Consider the following 20681-nt stretch of genomic DNA (forward strand, 5'->3'; position numbering starts at 1 on the left):
GTATTCTTGACAGGGGCAGGTCTTGATCTGAGGTGCTAACTGAGGTCAAGGCAGTGCTCAGAGGCTACAGGAAGAAAGAGTTGTGGTCAGCAGTTGTGGTTTTGGTCCATGCTATTTTTGAAATTAAAAAAAAAATGTGAGAGGAAACTCATTGACACTTAATAGCTGTGTCAGATTTAGATAGAGACCAAGCTCAGGCTGCCCAGGCTGCAGACCTGCAGCACGATGGGGCACAGGGAGAGGCCTGGTGCCTGCAGGGTCCCAGGAGGTCCCACTGGACTGACGCAGGTCCTAGCCACCACACCCCTGTGAAGTGTGGTCCCTTGTTCCCACTAACGAGGGGCAAATGCTGGTCCTGAGATGGATGCTCATAGAGTGGCAGAGCTGGGTTCACACCTGGACCCTCTGTCCCATGCCAGGGCTCTGTGCACCCCCCACCCCTGCCTCCTCCAAGTTCTGCGTCTCCAATCAAGAGCTTTAACTCGAGGGCTGGGTTGGCCACTGGATGTTAACCATCAATTTTCCATAGAGAAGGAGATTTCCTTCAGAAAAACTGATTAAACAGAATACTTGGAGAGGAAAGTTCTCTAAGCCTCTCATGTTATCAGCGTCTCCCACGCCTTTGACCACTTCCTTACCGTGTCAGGAGCGTGGCTTTACATAGAGTAAAAACACGGTCCTGGGATCCACCCATCTGCAGGGCCTGTCTCGGGGGCTACTGGGCCAGCTGCAATTTGCTATTTTGAACGTGGAGCTTTGGCCAAGTATCTTAATTGTGTGTGTGAGTGTTTGTGTGTGTGTGTGTGTGTTCTGTTAAGAAAAAGCAGCTTTTTGAGCTGTTCTCGGGAAAGCTGGCCACTCCTTGTTGGAAAAAGAAACTGAGGGCCCGGAACCCAGTGCTCCCTCTAAATCACCCTGACCCGGGTTCTCTGCCACCACCACAGCTCAGGCCCGGGCTGGCTGCATGTATGAGCCTGGAGTTAGGACTCTCCCTGCTTCGCAGAGGCTGAAAGCCAGCGGGAGCCACTGGCTGGGGATCACAGGGCTCTGGAGAGCTGCTTTGTCCCTTGGAGTGGGCCAGCCAGACCCAGGAGGGCCTCAGGGTATCATCTAAATGCGTTAAGGACATAAAACCACAGATTCCTCCTGTCACTGCCTCGATTCAGTAGCCAAGCTGCCAGGCCTGGTCTGCACAGCTGAGCCTGCTGGAAGGGCTCCTTCGGCACCAGGCCACGCGGCTGCAGTGTTCAGGCCTCCAGCTCCATGCCCTGCACACTCGCCAGTCCCTCTGCTGAGCTCCGGCCTGCCTGGCCTTGCTACAAGTCCCTCCTGGGACCTGACTACTAAACAGAGATAAGAACAGTAACAGTGCCACCAGATCATTGAGAACCCCAGGTGTATAGGAAAGGTCCACCTCACAGCAGCCAAGTGCTTGGCCACTGGGTGCAGATTCCGATTCTGCCGCTCACTACCTCTGAGGCCTTGGACAAGTCATTCACCTCTGCCTCAACTCCTCATCTGGAAAATGGGCTGATCTTGAACACGTTAATACCTGAGATGCTAAGAGCAGTGCTTGGCATACAGAAAGCCCTCCATCCAGGTGAGCCCTGCAATTATTGCACCCCAGGGCAGCCCCGGGGGCTGACAGCACTGTTGAGTTGCCAAGGAGAAGGACAGGTGTTTATGTTACGTGACTCTGAAACCATCCGCATCCAGCTGGACCAGGTGTGGGTCACAGAACTTCTCTTCTTCTCTCCTCTCCTCTCCTCTCCTCTTCTCTTCTCTATGTCTGATGGCATCTAGCTCCTTGGACTGGCCTCCCTCTCCCCCTTGGCTGTCAGCTGTCAGGCCTGGAGCTTGGCCCATTCTTTGCCCACGACCTTCCATCCTGACTCACGCTTGGTGGCTGCTGGCACCTTCCAGAGGACAATCTCCCTCAATCCAGGACATTGTCCACGCCCCTTGGTCTCTGGCAGGGCCTCAGGATAGTGGCCTGGCCAGGTTAGGGCATCCTAACCTATTGTCTCTAGGTGAGGAGGACCTTGGGTGTGCCTTGCTCTGCATTTCTCCAGCCTCCTCTGGGGGCCAGGGAGGACAGCACTGCTCTGTGGGAGGAGGCTGTGCTCTGGGCTCTGGTGTTCACGTCCCTGATGCATGTAGCTCAGAACTGAGACACAAATGGAGCCAGCCAGGCCAGAGCTCTCTTACGCTGGAGTGAGGAGACCCAGCTCAGCTCCAGCACAGAAAAACACACGTGGTGTAACACTGATCTGCCATCAGCCACACTGCCAAGACTGGTGGCCTCGTCCCACCCCCTCGCTTCTCAGATGAGGAAATCGAGGCAACTGTGGGCCTCCCCGAGCAGGGTCCCGGGAATCCTGCATGGAGGAGGCTGCAGAGCCCCGAGTCTCTGGGCTGAGCAGGGGTAGGGATGGTGGAGACCCTCCGCCCTGAGCCTTCTTTCTCTTCCAGGGAGGCTCCGCACTGTCCCCTGCAGCTGTCATCAGCTCCGACAGGGCTCAGCAGCAGGCAGTGGCATTGGCCAGAGAGGTCAGCTGCCCCACCTCGTCCAGCCAAGAAGTGGTGTCCTGCCTCCGCCAGAAGCCCGCCAATGTCCTCAATGATGCCCAGACCAAGGTGGGCACGTGCGTGCAGACTGGGGAGGGACAGTCTCTGGTCTCTTACAATGGAAAAACAAGGCCTGGGGAGAGATGGGATCCACCCAAGCCACACAGTGAGGTGGTGGCCAGCTGGAGCTCGATTGCCACCCCTGACCCCAGGCCCCTGCAGAATCCCAGGCCACAATGGGCCAAGCATACAGAAAGCACTGCAGGTCTCTCTGCCACTCGGATTTTCTGTCTACAAAGTGGGACTAGTGAGGCAGGCCCTATCGAGTGGGACAATAAAATGAAGTAGTGGGTGGAAGGGTCATGCCCCCCATGCCAGGATGGTGGTGGGCACTCAGTCAGGTCACACTGCACATGTTGAGCATTGTGGACATGGTTTCACAATGGCCAGTGGATTGGGCCACCTTGCACCACACAGCTGTGTGTCCCTTCTAGCCAGCAAGGACCTTGCTCACAGCCACGTCTCAGTAAAGGAGACATTAGCAGGACTCACTGTGGTCATTTCAGCTGACGGCTTGACCCCCACCCCCAGCAGTGAGTCTGGGCTCCAGCCCTGTGTGGGCCTCCTTAGGCCCCCCGAGCAGGCTAATCCGGTCAAGGCTGAAGCTGGCTGCCTCTGCCCGCTCAAAGCGGCACCTTGTGCTCCCTCACACCCATTCTTCTTGGGGATCTGTTACCTTGGCAGGGAAGCCCTGTGACATTCTCCTAGGGGCCCTCATGACTGAGAGCGACATTTGCTGTCCAGCCCCGGGCACTGTCACCTGGTGTCCTACCTGCCAGTGGTTCTGTCATTTCACCTTGCTTGCCAGCGGAGCCCTAGTGGAGAGCCAGCACGGACGCTCACTTGGCATAGACACAGTGTTGGGACCATTAGGCAAAGCGGTGCAGCTGATTACTCTTAAAAAAAGATAACATTCAGACAAATAGTGGTATTCCTTTGCCCTTTGCAGCTCCTGGCTGTGAGTGGCCCTTTCCACTACTGGGGTCCTGTGGTCGATGGCCAGTACCTCCGCGAAGCTCCAGCCAGAGCGCTGCAGAGGCCTCCGGGGGTGAAGGTGGATCTGCTGATTGGGAGCTCTCAGGACGACGGGCTCATCGACAGAGCCAAGGCCGTGAAGGTAGGCAGCCAGGAGGCCTCGAGACTGCAGCTGGCACGCCCCAGGCTCACACTTCGGACCTGACTGTGATGGGGTCTGCCTCCTTGCTTGTTGGCAAATGATTGCTGGAAACTCCCATGAACCAAGGCTGCGTGCGTTTGGAGGTGGTGATGGCGTGGGGGAAGTTGGGTTCAAAAATAAGTCATTGGCGGGGCTGGGAGCCTGGCAGACACACCCACAAACCACAGGGCTGAGGGAATCCATGAACACCCTGAGCAGGAGCAGGCCAGGTGCTCGGCAGCAGAGTTCCATGCTGCAACACCGGGGAGCCGGTCATGGAGAGCCCTGCCTGCGAGTCCCACTGAGAACTGGGGAAGGAGAGGCGGGGATGTGGGCTCAGTGACAGCCCACCCAGTCCTGGAAGCACCCGGACACCAGCATCTGGGGGATTTTCTTCCCTAGAAAAGCTCCTGCCACACCTTGGCACAAAACGCGACTTACGGGGCACGCCGGACGCAGGGTGAGTGGGGGTGAGCGACCAAGCCCGTTATCTGCTGGGCACAGGTCTTGCTGTGACAGGCAGGAAGTCGCCGTCACTCACTAGGAAGGTGCTAGGCCTAGAAGAGGCCCAGCACCCTACTCTGGCCCTGCTGCTTTCTGCTCTTGACCAAAACCCTTAGGTGGTCAGGCCGGGATGGGGCCCAGCCCCTGGAGTCAGGGAGAGCCCGCTGTGGACCTGGGTGGAAGGCGGCCTCCCAGCACACAGTCTGGCTCCCAGTCGGCTCCACTGACCACAGGGGTGCTTCAAAACATCATTTAAGGTGGCCACACAGGACCCTGCATTCCTTAGGATTATTCTGCTTTCTTTGGGTAATATATCTCACTTTGGGGAATTTATCTCACAGCCAGAAAAACGCTTGTTTTTACATATGTGTGCAAGGATGTTTAACCCAGCATTAATTATTGTAAAGAAAAAAAATGGAAGCAACTCAAATGTCCATTAAGTGGGAAATTCTGGAAGAAATTGAGATGCACAGAAACTATTAAACTCTATGCAGCCATTGAAATGAATGAGCTAGGTCTCTCAGCCTGCTTGAGAGTGCCCGTCATCTGTTGCTAAGCGGGGAACAAAGAGGAATGTGGCATTAAGATAGCTCTCCTATTTTTAAAAAGCAATCTTTGTGTATCTGCATATATGTAAATGTCCATATTTTAATGTATTTCTGTGTGGAAGGGTAATGGTTGGACAGATATACAAGAAGCCATTAGTGCCAGCTCCCTGGGGAGAGGTGGAGAGGGAACAGGGAGCTCATGAATTAACCCACTGCTGCTGTATGTGCCTGTGCGACGTGTTACACACAACCTAGCCTTTCCCTGTAGCGAGTTCTGTCTCCTGTGGGAGAGGCTGTGTGTTCTTCCTCCCACAGTCTGCGTCTCTGGACCACGTGCTAAAGCTTGTTCCGGCCAGCCCCAATTTCCAAATGAGGGAAAGAACTACTTCACAGTCCCAGGAGTCTTGGGAGATCTAGGCAGGGCACAGGTGGGTGGAAGGGTGCCCCAGTGGTAGTGGATGTGCTGACCACCAGGGAGGGGCACCTCTTGTCTGGAGGTCCTGGGCTACAGAGGGCCTCCGTGTGGCCAGGTTACCTTTCTCGAGCATGCCATCAACTGTAAGAGGGTCGACTGGGCACGTGGCTGCCTTGGGCTCGTCAGGTCCAGGCACTGTTCCAGTAGTGTCTTTGGGACTTTCCCCACTCTGTCCTGAGTTCCAAACCCACACCAGGGAGTAGCCAGACTCCAGGGCACGGGGTCCGGTGCAGCGAGGTGTTTCCGTTCCTCTGTGAGTTCCCCAGGGGCCTCAAGGCAGAGCTCTCTCCTTCCACTTGCAAAGGAAAACGGTGCCCAACAGGAGGCCCACTGCCCACGCCAGGCGTGGCTGGAGGGCATGCACTCATGGTGGGCCACCGAGTGGAGAGGCCTGTCTGCGGCGTGACGGCCCCGTCCACAGCTGCTGCCCAGAATGCCGCTCTCGGCTGCCCACTCCCGCCTCCTGCTCCTCTCCCACCTGAGTGCCATCGTCCTCCTCGAGCGCGGTCAACACAGCCATGAGTGGTCCTGTGGTCCTGCGCCCTGTCCAGAGCACACCTGGCACTGACCCGTGTGCGGGGTGTGGAGGAGGACAATAGCAAGGTCGCCACCTCCCTGCCATTCTGCGGACACTTCCCCAGTGCATCTCCAGCATGTCTGTCCCTGAGTCTGGCTTGCCCTGGAACCCCAGGCATGTTGAGCCAGCAGTCTGGTTGGTTCTTCACTTAGATGTCCCATAGCCACTCACCCTAAATCCCAACGGATGGCTCTGTCCCCAACCCCCAACCAGCATACTCTCTCCTATTCTTTGCCATCTCAGTAAACAGCAGCAGCCTGCCACAGCATGTCCAGGTGGCTCTTTCTTTAAGACATACCCAGCCCCGCCGTCCCCCGCCTCTCTGCCATCACTCTATCTAACATCATCTCTCTCCAGGATTGGGGCAGAACCCCCTGTGTTCCCGCCTCTGCCTCTGTCTGCCCTTCCAGGCCATGAGCGGCCTCCCGCAGGACTCGGACAGGTGACAGCTCTTCTGCTCACAGTCCTCTCACAGCCTCATCTCACTGTGGAGTCAGAACCCCACCCCTAGGGTGACTTCCAGAGTCCTTTCTGATGTGGCCCTAGTAGCTCTCTGGCCTCCCTTCCTGCACCTCCCATCCTGGCTCTGCTCCCTGGGTTAGCTGTAGCAGTCAGCTTCTTTGCTGAGTGTGCTGAGAACACTCCCATCTTGGGGCTTGGTGTTTGCCACCCCCTCTTCTGGAATGTCCCCAGGCAACAAAATACAGATTTTCCTATAGGGTCTGCTTACCAGCCCTGATTGCACTAAATCACCATATCTCCTGAGCAGGGCTCGGCACACCTGACTAGCACCAACAGGAGTCTGCTGAGCTAGGTAGGAGTTGTGATCACCTAGTGGGTACCAGACGCTGGGCCAGGTGTTTGGACATAAATATCTATTGAATTCCCGCTCCAAGGAGGTCACAGTCAGGTTAGGAAATAGACCAAGAATCAGATTGACACACACTCTGTACAGAGAGGGGTAACCTCTCCCTAAACCTCAGGAGATAGGGGACAGGGGTCCCTGGCCCCATAGTGACAAAGCCAGCAGGGGTGACCAAGGAATTGACCAGGACCCTATTCCCTTGACCAACTGTCAACACAACATGGAGAGAGCCCTGGTTTCCTTGGTTATAATGCAGGGCGTCAAGTTCTCAGGGCCCGAGCCTCAGTTTCCCTATCTGCAAATTAGGAGGCTCTTAGTTAATATCCTCATAAACATGTCCAGAGGATTCAAATGTGCTCCAATGTCTGGAAACTAGCTTGACCTCATTAAATACTAGTTTTTTTCATGTAATTCTTTAATTTTAATAGAAGGATTTGTGACCCTGCTGTAAAGAATCATCTGCAGAAAGCATGAATATCATCACCAAATCACCTGGTCTCACCTGAGACTAGTTTCCCAAATCACAGCAGACCCACGCGCGCGTGCGCGTACACACACACACACACACACACACACACACACACGCTGTCTCCTTGTGCCAACCCCATATAAATGCCAGCCGGAGCTCAGTCCCCAAAGCCCAACTTCCCGTGAAGTCCCAGGAAGGGAAGGAGCCCACTCGACCCAGCCATCACATTGGCAAGTGTCACAGGACTGGGAGAGTCGGGGCTCATCTAGTCTGTGAGAAGACCTTCACCCCTGCCCCCCAGGCCGTTCTGGACTCCCAAAGAGTGCCGATGACGCCCGGCAAGTTACCCACGTACCTGGGAGCTTCAGCACTGCTCAGATCCTAGAAATGCTCCGCCACGGACATGGCTCTTGTCTGCTGGAGTAGCAGCTTTCTATTGAGAGTCTCCATCAGTCTCGTGTGGGGATGTCTCCCCTTTCCCTGGCTTACTGGTGAATTGACAGTCTGCCTGCATCAACCGGGTGTTCATTTGCATGATCAGAAGCAGATTTGTTCCAAGATGCTACATTCTGCTTCCCCTCCAAGCACCAGCATCTCCAAGGAAGGCAAGAAAAATCAGAAACAGAGCGCCACTGCCGTGCCCTGAGCTTGGCCAGGCGTCATCCTCATTCGGGAGCAGGTGGAGTCGGGCCCTGTGGCGGGCGGGGGGCGGGGAGCGCCTGAGAGTTGGAAAGCAGCACCTGGCAGCAGGAGGGCTGGCACCCGCCCCAGCACAGGAAGATGGAGTCCTCAGTGACAGATCACAGGAGGAAGTGCTGGAGTCCCAGCTTGTGCAGGAGAGTTCCTGAAAAGAGGCACTGTGCCACTCAGTCCAGGCACTTGGGGCAGGGGGTGTCAGCTCCGGGCCCAGGGCAGAGCAGGGGTGCAGAATCAGGAGAGCAGGTCAAGTCCTGGCTTTAGTCATCTCACCTAGGCAAGTTGCTGAACTGCGGTTCTTTGGCCTTTGAGTGGCGTGTGAGCCCGCCGCCAGCCTCCTGCAACATTGTGAGAGGTCAGGCACATCTAACAAAGGAGACAGCTCCCACGACCTGGGGACCTTGAGGTCTCCCTGCTCTGGCTCCCTAGCACACTGTGAGTCCATCCTCCCATGCTGTGAGCCAGGCGGACACAGCCCGATGCTCACATGTCACTTCTAATTCTCCCTGTGATGCTGGGATCGTTAATTCAGAGAAAGCGGAGGCTCAAGAAGGGTGGACCTGATACCCTCCCAAATATTAAACACTGTATTTTACTGTTGCATTAGTAGAAAGATGAAGGCAAACCAAGCTGAAATCATTATAATATTTTCATTATTTTTTTCTTCTGATTTTAAAATAAATGAACAGGAAATACTTTTGTGCGTCCTTCCAAGTGTGGTAGCACTCTGCGCTGGTCTGCCGCCCGGAGAAGTGGACCTTCTCCCTCAGCATGCTAATATGCAGAGGGGTCAGAAGTCGTGCATGGGTCAGAAGTCCCTTCTGCCCACGGGCTGGGACTTTCTCCTGTGTGGTGAACCGTCTTCTAGGCTCTGGGGCGAGTCGGGTAGCAAATCAGAGAAAGCCCCTGACTTGCAGAGTCTTTCTTGTCACTGGGGACCACAGACAATGATTTATAACAAATGTATTAAGAATTTCAGAGTGCAGAGCGCTGTGAGGAAGCTGACCTAGGGCGGTTGCGATGGAAGTGACCGTGTAGGGGGCAGCACAGGGAAGCTTTAGGAGGAGGTGACTTTGGGTTGAGACCTGCATGTTGAGGAGGAGCCAAGGGAGATCTAGGGGCATTGCAGGTACAAAGGTCCTGAGGGGGGACAGCCCAGGCTGCCTGGAGGCTACAGGAAGGCCCTGTGCAGGGAAATGCAGGAGGATACGGAGAGTGTGGAGGAGGTGTGGGGGGCCCTGGAGGGGACCCACAAGTGAGATCTGTGGCCATCAGAAAGGTGATTTTATTCTCCTGTTATGGACTGTTCTTAAGCTAGGAAGTGATTGTACTAATTTACCCTTTATAAAAAGAGTATTCTACAGGGCATGGAGGCACTAGCCTATAATCCCAGCAACTGGGGAGGCTGAGGCAGGAGGATTATGAGTTCAAAGTCAACCTCAGCAATTTGCCAAGGCCCTAAGCGACCCAGTGAGACCTGGTTCAAAATGAAACATAAAAACAGGTGGATGTGGCTCAGTGGTTAAGCGTCCTGGGTTCAAGTCAGGTTCCAAAAATAAGTAAAAAGATTATTCTGGTAGCTGAATAAGAAATTAAGATGGAAGAACGTGGGGCCCAGACACTGCTGTGGCAGAAACCCAGGGAGCGAGCTGGTCACTTGGACAGGGCCGTGGAAGCGGGAACCGTTAGAAAGGATCCAGCTGGAGCACAACTTGGTGGCGTATGAGTTGGGGGTTCAGGGGGAGTCAGTCTGTAGATAGAGACTTAGAAGAACACCAGGAAAAATCAATGTCACAAAAGCCAAGGAAAGGAGGGGATTCCAAGGCGAGGCCAAGGTCCAGTAGCGAGTGCCCCCGGAAGCTGAGCCAGAGGAGGGCTGAGGTCTGAGCCCTGGGCCTAAGGGCACATGAGCCATGGGAGAGGGCAGTGGGGCCAGTTCAGCCAAGTGAGGGGAAGCAGGGGAACAAGGGAGCGAGAGAGTGTCCCTCTGCTTCCCAAAGCCCCCCTCCTTCCTCGGCAGGGCCTCCCTGCAGCACAGAGCGTTGCCAGAGGGCTGTGCTCCTTCAGGGCTGGTGCTCCACCTTGCCAGCTCTGCCCCAGGGAAAGGACTGTGTCACCTTCACGTGGATTCCTCAGCTCTTGGCCAATAGTAGGTCAGACTTCAGTTCATGTCCATCAGATGGACAAATGGGTTCTTGTGTCCACCTCCCAGGGAGCTCTAGAGAAGTCCCAGGGCAAGCAGGTATGCATTCATTCAGCCAAAATAGTCCTGCAACACTCAGGTAGATTCTGATTGGCTCTTTTTCCTCTGGTGATTCTGCTCTGGGTCTCCTCCTTCTCAAACCTGAGGTGCTGCTATCTTTCTAGAAACTTCTAAAGTAGCCAGTGTTCAAACTGGTCAAGGGCCTTTGTGTGCAGTGCACCCCACCCCCACCCACGGAGCAGCATCCCGGCATCTGCATCAGGGTGGGGCAGGAGGGGTGGGGAGACTCAGGAGAACCACCAGGACGGGGCGCCCGAGGGAAGAGGGGAAGAGGGAGGAACGGGAGACCCGTTGGTGCAGGTCTCAGAGAGGATCGGAAACAGGGGGCGGGGGGAGGAAGATTCTCCATGTGAGACAGAACGTGGATGTGGGGAGCAGGACTGCGCCTGCTGGGGCCTGAGCCCTTTCCAGAGGCAGGAGAAGGTCTGAGCCTGGGGCTGGAGGGCGACTTAGGAATCCCTGTGTACAGGGTATTGTTGAGGCAAAGGGAGGAAATGACCCCACCCTGCAAGCTCGTGTGGACCAAGGGGGAGGAAAGGGGCAGGTGTGTCCACTGAGGTGTCAGCACTCAAAAGTGGCCAGAGATAGCAGCAAAGGTGCCAGAAAGGGCCTGATCCAGTGCCATTGAGGAGTGAGGAGCGGGGAGCGGACTGCCCAGGCGAGTGGGCAATGTGCTGTGAGACAGTCACCTGGGGACCACACAGGGACACCAGATGGCCTTGGTGGGAGCAGGGAAGGGAAGGGCAGGGGAGCCACGTGGCCGTGGGGAGGAGTGTATGGAGCCACCACATGGGCGTGCCAAATGAGTATGCACCTAACCAGGAGGCCAGGGGCAGTCCGCGGAGACCCCTGCCGGGACCTACACGGGCTCTTGGTTCTAGGTGGGTGGGGGTCACGAGAGAGCTGTGCAGTGTAGGCCCGACAGGCAGGGCAGCCTCAGAGGGAAGAAGGGGCCTTTGGCCCAAGAAGAGAAAGGGCCACGGATGGACCTTTCCCATTTCTATGAGCAGGAGGGGACGCAGGCTGGGAGCTCGGGGAGGACACAGGTTTCCTGCCATCCTGGGGTGGGTGTGGCAGAACCAGAGCCAGGGGAGCAACGGCCTCTAGGTCCTTCCTGGGACCCGGAAGCTGGGGATTCAATTCCGGGTGCTGGTCTGCTCCCTGCGCCTCACTGTCTGCCAGCTCTTGTCTGCAAACCATGGTGGACAAACGCCCGGGCTCCTCTGGAAGCAAACAACAGGGCGAGGCCCCCAGCGGCCAGCTCCCAGCCTCTGGCCTCGCCTCCTGCTTCCCGCCCTTGCTTCCCTTGCTGTTTGCCTCCTGCTCTTCCTCACCCTGCCCCCATGTCACTGCCCTCACCCTGCTCTCTCTGGTCTTGGCTCAGCTGTCCTTCACTCTGCCCACCTGGGTGATCTGATACACAGTGGGGACCCCACCCTCCAGCTTCACCTCCACCCACTCTGCAGCCTCCCTGCTCCTAGAACGTCCCACCCCAGCAGTCGCAGTGTGGATGTGTGGGCACTGGGTACTGCCCGCCCCACAGGACGAGCTGCCCTGAGAGGAGCAGAGCAGCGTCAGCTCATCACAGTGTCTCCAGAGCTGGGGCTGCTGCGGGCACTGTAGACACTGCGTGGATGCTGGCCAGGAGGACAGGGTTGAAGGTCAGGCCTGCCCCCAGGACTCCCCTCACGTCTCAGACAGCACTTGGTATGGGTTTCTCGAAGGCCGCGTTCCCCGCCACTGAGGACCCAGGCATCCAGGGCGGCGTTGCAGCCCTGGGTCTCCAGGGCTTCCCGGAGGCCCCACCCTCCCACAGGACATGCCGATGGCTGTCCTTCAAACCACACGCGGGGACCTGCCGGTCCTTGATAGCCCCTTAACTCGGTGGCCCATAACAGAGCTGCTGTCTGCGGCAGATCCTGCCTTAATCACAGCTGGGGCAGTGGCTGGTGGTGGGGCCAGCCGCGGTGCCCTCCTGCTGGCTCCTGATTAAACTAACACCGCGTCTGCCCCTGGGCCAAGCCAAGAGTGGAGAGAAGAGCCTGAGGGTCTTGCTGAAAGACGCCCCTTCACATCCTGGTGCCCCCAGGGGCTTGGTGCACGGGCTCCGGTTTCCAGAATACCGACTGGGGAGGCCCTCCCGGGGAGCGACCCCAACCCCTTCAGAGGACTCCGATCTCAGTCTCCTGGGAGTGAGAAGCCTCCCTCAGCCTCCTGACTGCTTAGCTGTTTCCACCATTTCTGTGAGAGGTGCCTCTTTAGTGACCCCTAGGGCCCCCAGCCTGCTGCTGCTGAAGGCCACTCGTTGTGGAGAGGGCTTCTGCGGCTCCCACGAAGGAAGCTCTGCCCTGCTTCAGGGGCGGGGTGGGGCCATCACTGTCTAGTGGTGCCCACAGCCCACAGGGGCCCACAGCCACCAGGACCAGCCCTTTAGACCCGGGTTTCCTTTCCCACCTGGGCTGGACACCAGGTAGAAGCTGCCAGTGACAGCAGTCAGGGGGCTCAACGCTCCAGGGACCGCTGGGACCGCGCCACTCGGCATCGTGAGCATTTTACGAAGAGGGAACTCTATTGTGCCCCTTTTACAGAGGAGGAAACAAAGGTCCAGAGAGATCAGTGACTTCCCAAGGTCACAGAGCTAGCACTTGACAGTGTCAGCAGCCAACCCAGGGATCTCGACTCTAGAGGCTTGACGTCCCAGCTCCTCCCGCCCCGGCCTGCGATGGCTCCACAGGGACGGCGGTCCTTCTGGGCATCCCTCCTGGTCCTGTCTGAGGAGTGCCTGGCCCACGCTGAACTCGGGGGCTGCTGATGCAGTCCCTGCCCTGCCTGTGGACGTTCCAGAGGCAAATGGGCTGTCAAGGGCAACGCCTGGGAATTTAGCAGGGGTCCCAGAGCACACAGAGGCCCCCCTCGCCTGGGGACAGGCTAGTGATCCTATGCACGGTCAGGTGCCCGTAGCATACTGAGGCTTTATGGGCACGATTCATTAGACTCCGAAGGTGATTTATGCAGTAGGGATTTCCATCATCTACCTGTAGGATCAAGAAACTGAGTTACAGCGTGGGTGAGCGATGCTCTCAAGGCCCCAGAACTAAAAGGGTGGAATGCATCTGGACCCAGGGCCTGCCCTGTCCACCATGATGTCCTACTTCAAGGAGAAGGTGGCCCCAGAGCAACCCCTGCATGTCCTTGCACTTGCCATTGGGGTAGCATTCCCAGAGAGCGGCACAGCATTGCCCGGGAGCTTAAAAGAACTTTATCAGCACCCCCCGCCATCTGCTGAATGAGAATGTCATCTGATCAGGATTTCCAGGTACCTGAGTACACACTGAACCTACACATGGTGGGTCCAGTCCAATAGCTGATACCAGGCTGAGCCAGGGAAGGGTGTTTAGGCAGAAGGAACCACACATTCAAAGGCTCAGAGTGAGAGGGCTGTTTGGTGTCTGGGGAGATTGGCACTACTCGCACTGCCTGCAGTACTTTGGATCATGTGGCCATCTTAGCTGCAGATTCTCAGGCCCAGCAGCAGCTTGTTGGGGTCAAGGGCAAAGGCAAGGCAGAGCTGGGTTAAGGCCTCATCTTAATGTCTCACTTAGCTGTGTGGCAGTGAATATAGCACTGACCCTCTCTGAGCCAATCTCCCCATCCACCCTTCCAGGTGGTCCTGGGATGATCAGGGTCCAGCACAAGGTCAGTTGTGCCCATCAGTATGGCACTTCTAGTCCTTGGCTGTCCTTAGGTTGCTTCAGAGTGTGGCCCATCAGTGACATTCCACCATGCAGGGTCTCCATCCAAGGGCAAAGCGGAGGCAGGATGCTGTCTGACCCACGGCTTCTGCAGCCAGGCAGGTAGGGGTGTTGGCCTCGCTGTTCCCCTGTCCCCTTCTGGCCGCATGGGGGGCTCTGGGGCCAGAGCAGGAAGCCTCCTCGGGAGTGTGCGAGCTACTGCAGTCAGCAGAACGGGCTCGGGGGGCTGGTGCCCGGCCTCACCTGGACACCTCGTGTCGGGAACTGGAGGTGGCCTGCGCCTCCCCAGGGCCAGTCAGCAGCTGGGGACCCAGCTGAAAGCTATTGTCCTTGGGTCCTCAGGCTCCGGAGGGATCCTCCTGCCCCCACTCCTGCTCCAGTCCTGGTGTCAGACGCGCCTGGGTCTGAGGTGGCCCTGTGACTTCCTCACTAGAGAGCACCCACAGACAGCAAGGGCCCCGGCTCTGCCCCGTCCCTGCCCAGCCACCTCCACTGTCACCTGGCCTCTGCTCTAGCTTGTAGCTGGGCCCGGGGAACCGCGGGGTCCCTGGCACACCCAGGCCCTGGTGGCTTCCTGCAGCCTTTCCAAACTCCATGTCACTCACATGAAGGAACGGAGAGGGGAAAAGGAAAAGGAGGGTGCTTCTTCCATGAGGACAGATGCACAGAGAGTCTTTCCCTGTTTTCCTCATTTAATGGAGTGGTTTGGGGCTTGTGTTCATCCTTCGGTTTCTAATTGAAGTCACTGAAGCCCAGGATTAATAAAGAGAGATCTTTTATTAAATGTTATAGGCCAGGCTTTGAGCTGGGTGCTTCAACCTGTCATTTCTAATTCCCGGGACAACCCTGTAAAGTAGATTTTAATTAACTCCAGTATGCCTGTGAGGAACCTGAGCATCAGAGAGGTTAAGTGGCTGCCCAAAGTCACACAGCTGGGAAATATAAAAGATGGATTCAAACCTGGGTGGCTGGCTCCAGACCAGGCCCTGAGACCTCCTGGCTCCTCCTAGCCCACCCCATGAGCAAACAGTCATGAGTTCCGGCAGACACTTTGCAGGTGACTAAATCCTTAAAAAACAAAACAAAACAAAACCCCAAGGCTGGCTCAGTAGCATTCTACCCATTTTAAAGAGGGAGGTAAACGGTCCCAGGTATCTGGCAGCTGGCCTTTGACCCCTAATGTTAATTTCACACTCAATCCTCTCTCACTACTCTGACCCAGGGTAGATTTCCAGCCCTGGGTGGGGAGGCCCCAGTGTCTTGGGTTCCAGGGTGGTGATGAAGTTGTGGGGTGGGGCTGGGGTGCACCCAGCAGTGCTGCCTGGGCTGCCACCCTGCACGAGCTGTGGGTGCTCTCAGCCTGGTCAAGGGTGTGGACACCGGGCGGCCTGGGGCCCAGTCCTCTCGATAGTTGAGTGAAGCCCATGTGGGATGTTGGCGCAGGTGGTGAGGACAGTAGGTGTGCAGGCGCTCACCAACCTCATTTTTTTGTTTTATGAAATATTCCAAACTGTCAGAAAAGAGAGATTGGTATAAAGCCATCCCCGACACCGTCCGCACGCGTGATAGGTGGCAGGTGGGCATCGAGAACTGCCCAGACTGGACAGGGCCAGAGCCACACTCTCAGAGGCTCCACCCACCGTGAGGGTAAGGGTGAATCAGGCAGGAGTGTCATTGTGGGTCTGTGAGCGAGCATGTGCGTGTGCACTTGTGGGTTCCTGTGCGAAGCCTCTCACAGGACCTTGGCCTTTGACCGTGGCCAGTAGCAGCTGGAAGCTGTTGAAATGGCGAAGGCTCCAGGGCTCACACTTCAGCGTTAACACACACGAAAGTGCTTTCATGTCCTCCTGGGACTTCTTTCCAAGAAATGAACCGTTACAGAGAGAATTAAGTGGAGCCCTCTTGCCACGCCGCTCCCTCCTTGGCTCCCTGCTCTCCTCTGAGGCCAACGAGCAGCGCCAACGGCTGTGTTTTGATCAGTTTTCCACGGCTGGGTCCAGGCGCTGCCGGCTCAGCCGGGCTCAGAATCAGCCCGTCCCCAGGGAGAATGGCCCCGGCCCAAGGGAGCGGCTGACACAGGCTCCTCCATTCTGACCTCGCGTCCTGTGTGATGAGCAGGACACAAGATCTAGAGAGACGTAAACATGGGTGGGCCTGAGCCTCACACCCAGGACCTCACCCACGTTCCACTGACCGTTGTCTGCAGGACCCTGAGTCCAGGAGCAAGGAAACGCTCTGCCTTGGGCTCACGCAGCACAGAGCAGCAGAGCCAGGTCAGGGGGGGCAGGGGCAGAGGGACGGATTCTCCCACCTGGAAGGGTGCCCCTGGCTGGCCGGCTGTCCTGGCCATCCTGTGTAAAGCAGCCCCAGGCTGCGGGCTTCCGTAGGCCTCAGGACCTGCCCTGTTCCTTCAGAGCTCGCTCCCTGATGGAGATGCATTCCTCGCTATGCCACCTCTGGCACCAGAATGTGTGGCCTGGGGACAGGGGACATGGCCCACATGCCTGTGGCTACTCCCTGAGCTGGGCAGCAGTGGGCCCGAGGAGGAGGGTGCTGCTGGCAGGAATGAGCGTGCTCACTTCCCCAGAGAGCCAGAGGCCGAGAACTGAGCTCAGCCCTCACAGCAGACCCCGTGAGGCACCCGCTGGCTGAGGGCAGCCCAGTTCAGCCAGGGACACGCGGGTGTGACCTGCTGCGGGTGGATGGGTCTCTGTGGTCCTTCGGGTAACTCTGAAGAAGGAACTCTCATTTTCAGATGAGGAAAGGGAGCACAGAGGGGTGCAACCCCTCATTTAAGGCCCCAGGAAGGAGGAGGCAGAGCTGGGACACAGACCCCAATGTCTGGCTCCACACCCTGTCTCATGGCTTCCCAGAGAGAAAATTCTAGAACAAAGCTTGAGGGGCTGTGACTTGGGCCTTTCAGAATAACTGGGGAATCTCATGCCTTTTATTAATTTTTTTTTTAAGCAATTTGAGGAACGTCAAGGCCGGGCCAACAGCAAAACAGCCTTCTACCAGGCGCTGCAGAACTCCCTGGGCGGTGAGGACTTGGATGCCCGCGTGCTGGCTGCTGCCACCTGGTACTACTCCCTGGAGCACTCTGCCGACGACTACGCCTCCTTCTCCCGGGCACTGGAGAACGCCACCCGGTAGGCCAGGCCCAGGAGGACCACCTGGATGCCCAGGCTGGGTGGCCCCAGCGGCTGCTCTGAGGTGGAGGGAACAGGGGGCATGGGGGCCTCCTGGTTCCCTGTCCCTCCATCCAGTCTCTGGCATGGGGAAAGCAGCCCCAAGGGAGGGCAGTGCTGGGGAGGGAGGGCCTGCTGCCAGGGGACACTGACCAGTGCAGTAAGGAGAAACCCAGCTCTTCCTGGGCCACTCTGAGCCCTTGGAGAGCAAAGAGTGGCCAGGCCTGTCCCAGGAGCTCTGTGGGACGCCCAAGGTCCACGCTTCAGAGAACCCACTCCATGCCAGCCTCGCATGCCTGGCAGGCCCTTACCCTGGTGCCCTCAGACCCCAACTCTGCTGGGAAGCATCAGAGGGGGGACATGAGAATCCCCCTGCCACACTCAGCCTCCACCCAGGGCCTGGGATCCCCCTGGAGGGTCACTAGCTCAGAACAGAACTTCCTACCACCACTTGGATCTTGGGAGCAGAGAGGCTGCTTGTCCTCTAGTCGGGTGCTCTGCTTTAAATGCAGAGCCAACAGCTAGTCTGGGGGCTCAACCCTAGGCTGGACCATAAGAACCCACAGATGTCCAGTCCCTTCCCCAGCCTGAGTGGTAGGAGGAGTCAGGGCCAGAGCTCAGAAAACCCAAGGTCTTGCTTCCAAGTCCGATATCTGGCTTTAAGGACAGCGTGTGTCCTAGGGTGAGGGCTGAGACCCAGGAAGGCAGTGTGGCCCAGGCAGCTTCGGGAGGAGACGGCTGCCGTCTGACCTCTGCTGAGGCCAGCCTTCTGCCCTGGCCACACTCAGGCAGTGGCCTCTCACAAGCCCGCTGCCTCCAGGCTGCTGGCATCATATGACATGTCTTGGAGACCTCCATCTTCTTCTATTCTTCTAAAACACACAGCTACTCTGTGGCCTGCTCTGCGGTGTACTGACCATGCCCTCACTACAGGGTGCTAGGCTTCCAGATCTTGAAGTGAGACTGGTGTCCAGGAGCTTTATCCTGGGGGCTTCTTGACCTGGGGATGCACAAGGGTGGGCTCATGGTCTGCCCTGAACTACAGCAGGTGATATCCGATCCCTGGCTCTCCCACCAGAGAGTTCTGGGAGCTGGAGAGGGGTGTCCTCTGCAGGGCTGGCAAGGATCTTGGGGGATGAGGCGTCCCAGTCCTGGCCTGGGAGAAGGTCTGGCCTGGCCCAGCCGTCCATGGAGCTGTGTGTCACCAGACTCCCTTCTCTGTCCTTGCCCCAGAGACTACTTCATCACCTGTCCCACGATCGACATGGCCAGGCTCTGGGCAAGGCAGGCCCGAGGGAACGTCTTCATGTACCATGCCCCTGAAAGCTACGGCCGTGGCAGGTAAGGGGCCCAGGGGTGCAGGCAGTGATCTGCAGGGAGGCTGGGCAGGAGGGCAGGACAGAGGCCTGGTCTTGGCTCAGTGACGTGCAGCGTTCCAGAAACCTCTCTAAGCCTCTGTTCTTGTTTGTTTGTTTTGTTGTTGTTGTTGTTTTGTATTAAACAACAGTAATAGCCACTGTGTATCACTGCAGTAAGAGAAAGCTTTGTGAAGGGGACGCGCTTTGGAACTGTGGCACTAGCTGTTCACTGGTGACCCGGCCTGGGGAGGAGTTTTGTGTGGACACTACTGCCATACGTCCACCTCATTCCTCTAGGAACTGAGCACAGGGGCTTTATTCCAACCAAAGGAAAGGTTTCTTCCCCCCAGTTTATAGATCATTTTCCCAGAATAGTCCAAGACCTCACGATGGATGTCCCAGGTGCAAAAAAAAAAAAATCATCAAAATAGGGAGAGAAATGAGAGGTCCAGGAGAAAGGGGCCCGAGGCCCAGGAGAGACAGTGGGGAGCTTCCCAGAAGCAGGGGACATTGAGCAAGGGGGAGGCTTGCTCCTCACACCTCCAGAAACTGAGCCAAGGACGCGCAGGCTCGGCGTGGCCAGGCATGGACTTGGCCATGACCACAGAGTCAGGGAGCATGGCCAGGAGGGCCTGGGGACATGGAGGTCCCTGGCTCTGCAGGAGCACTGTGGACACCTGTTCTACTCGCGTGGCCTTCAGCCCAAAGCCTCTTGCCCACAGGGAAAAATCACGGGACCCTTCCTGGCAGGACAGTGGCCTCCACATCATGCCAGGTCCGATGAGCCACTTCCCACAGGGTGCTTCCCGAAACTGTGCTTCTCTGAGCAGCGCTACCCCGAGTCAGCCTCTAGGAGCACCCCAGGGACACTGTCTGGGAACAGGTGTCCAAAGGATGCAGGAACCGTGCTGCCTGGTTCTAAGTAAGAGCAGAGGCAAGGCTGCCACCTGGGGTCAGGGACCACAGCCATCGCACCTGGGCAACAGGAGCTGGGATGGGGGCGCCAGCTCCAGAGGGGCAGACCAGTCCACACTCACCAGCTGTGCCATCTCAGGCCAGCGCCTGTGTCTCTGATCTGTTCTCTCTCCTTGTGAATGAAGCTGATAATGTGCCCCTCAGAGTCGGCACTAACCATCTCTGGGAAATGATTCTCTAGCTCACCGGTCTGTACTGGGTACTGCTTTGCAAGGACAGAGGGCAGCCTCATAAACATGACAATGAGCCATGCCCCTGTGGTAGACTGAATAATGGCCTGATCCCTGCAGCCTGCGATAACCTACAGCCTTCCCCGTGTTCCCAGCAGAGCTTTCTGGGCTTCAGTTCCACAGTCAGTTGGCATGTCACGGCTCTGTGATACCCAGGACAAAATGTCACCCTTCTGATGTTCTGTCAGCAGGTCAGCAGAAGCCCCAGCCTGGGTCCTGACACCTCCCTCATCCTTCCTCCGTCTTCTCCCATGGGCCTTGCATGGTCTCACGCCTGCTCTAGAAGAAGGGTGAGCCCAGTACAGCAAGATGCTTAGCAGGCAGGACCCGCTGCTGGGATTCCTAGGCAGTACGTTGTCACCATGGCTCTATGCCGAGTCGTGGTTACCAGTCTCTTTCTTTCTGTGCATAATTCATAAATTAAACCTTATCATCTATACGAATGGGAAAAACTGTAGTATATGCAGGGCTCAGTGCCACCTGAGGTTTGAGGCATCCTCTTGGGTCTTGGAGCTTGTCTCTGAGGATAAGGGGGCTGCCGTGCAGGAAATGAGGGTCCTGGCAGGTGTGGTTAAAACCCTGATGTGAGGAAGCCATGCTGGGTCACTGGGTGGGCCTGCCCTGCACACAGTCACTAGGACCTGGTGAGAGAGGCCGAAGGAGCCTCACTGGACTAGAGGAGAGGGCCACGAGCCACAGAAGCAGCAAGCCAAAGAGTGCAGGCAGCCCCCAGAGCTGGGAGGGAAGGCATGGGCCCTCCCTGGAGCATTGGCCCACTCCCCCATCTTGACTGAGGAAGCTGAGAGTGGACTTCAGGCCCCAGGTCTCAGAGAGGATGTTTGCTGTGGCTTTCAGCCCCTGGTGTATGGTCATTTGTCACAGCATCCGGGGGCCCCTCATGGTGCTCAGGCTTTCGGGCCTCTCCAGGCACCATGGTTGCATGGTTCCCTGAATAGAAGACTCGGCCTTTACAGCACAACACAAGATGCCCAGCGTC

The 20681-nt window shown here is 57.1% G+C and overlaps 1 protein-coding gene across 1 annotated transcript in view; it reads left to right on the plus strand.

The window, feature by feature from the left end:
- Nucleotides 1-20681, plus strand: part of TG (thyroglobulin) — a gene marked incomplete at its 5' end in the record, with an annotated part of 211984 nt that overhangs the window by 177094 nt on the left and 14209 nt on the right. Inside the window, 4 exons of the mRNA XM_081266640.1 lie at nucleotides 2473-2637; nucleotides 3578-3745; nucleotides 16901-17082; nucleotides 18355-18462. Of these exons, the coding sequence (XP_081122766.1) occupies nucleotides 2473-2637; nucleotides 3578-3745; nucleotides 16901-17082; nucleotides 18355-18462 (623 nt within the window). The remainder of the gene's footprint in view (nucleotides 1-2472; nucleotides 2638-3577; nucleotides 3746-16900; nucleotides 17083-18354; nucleotides 18463-20681) is intronic.

This window comes from Spermophilus citellus, assembly GCF_964194105.1.
Source record: "Spermophilus citellus genome assembly, chromosome: 14".
NCBI classification, from domain to species: Eukaryota; Metazoa; Chordata; class Mammalia; order Rodentia; family Sciuridae; genus Spermophilus; species Spermophilus citellus.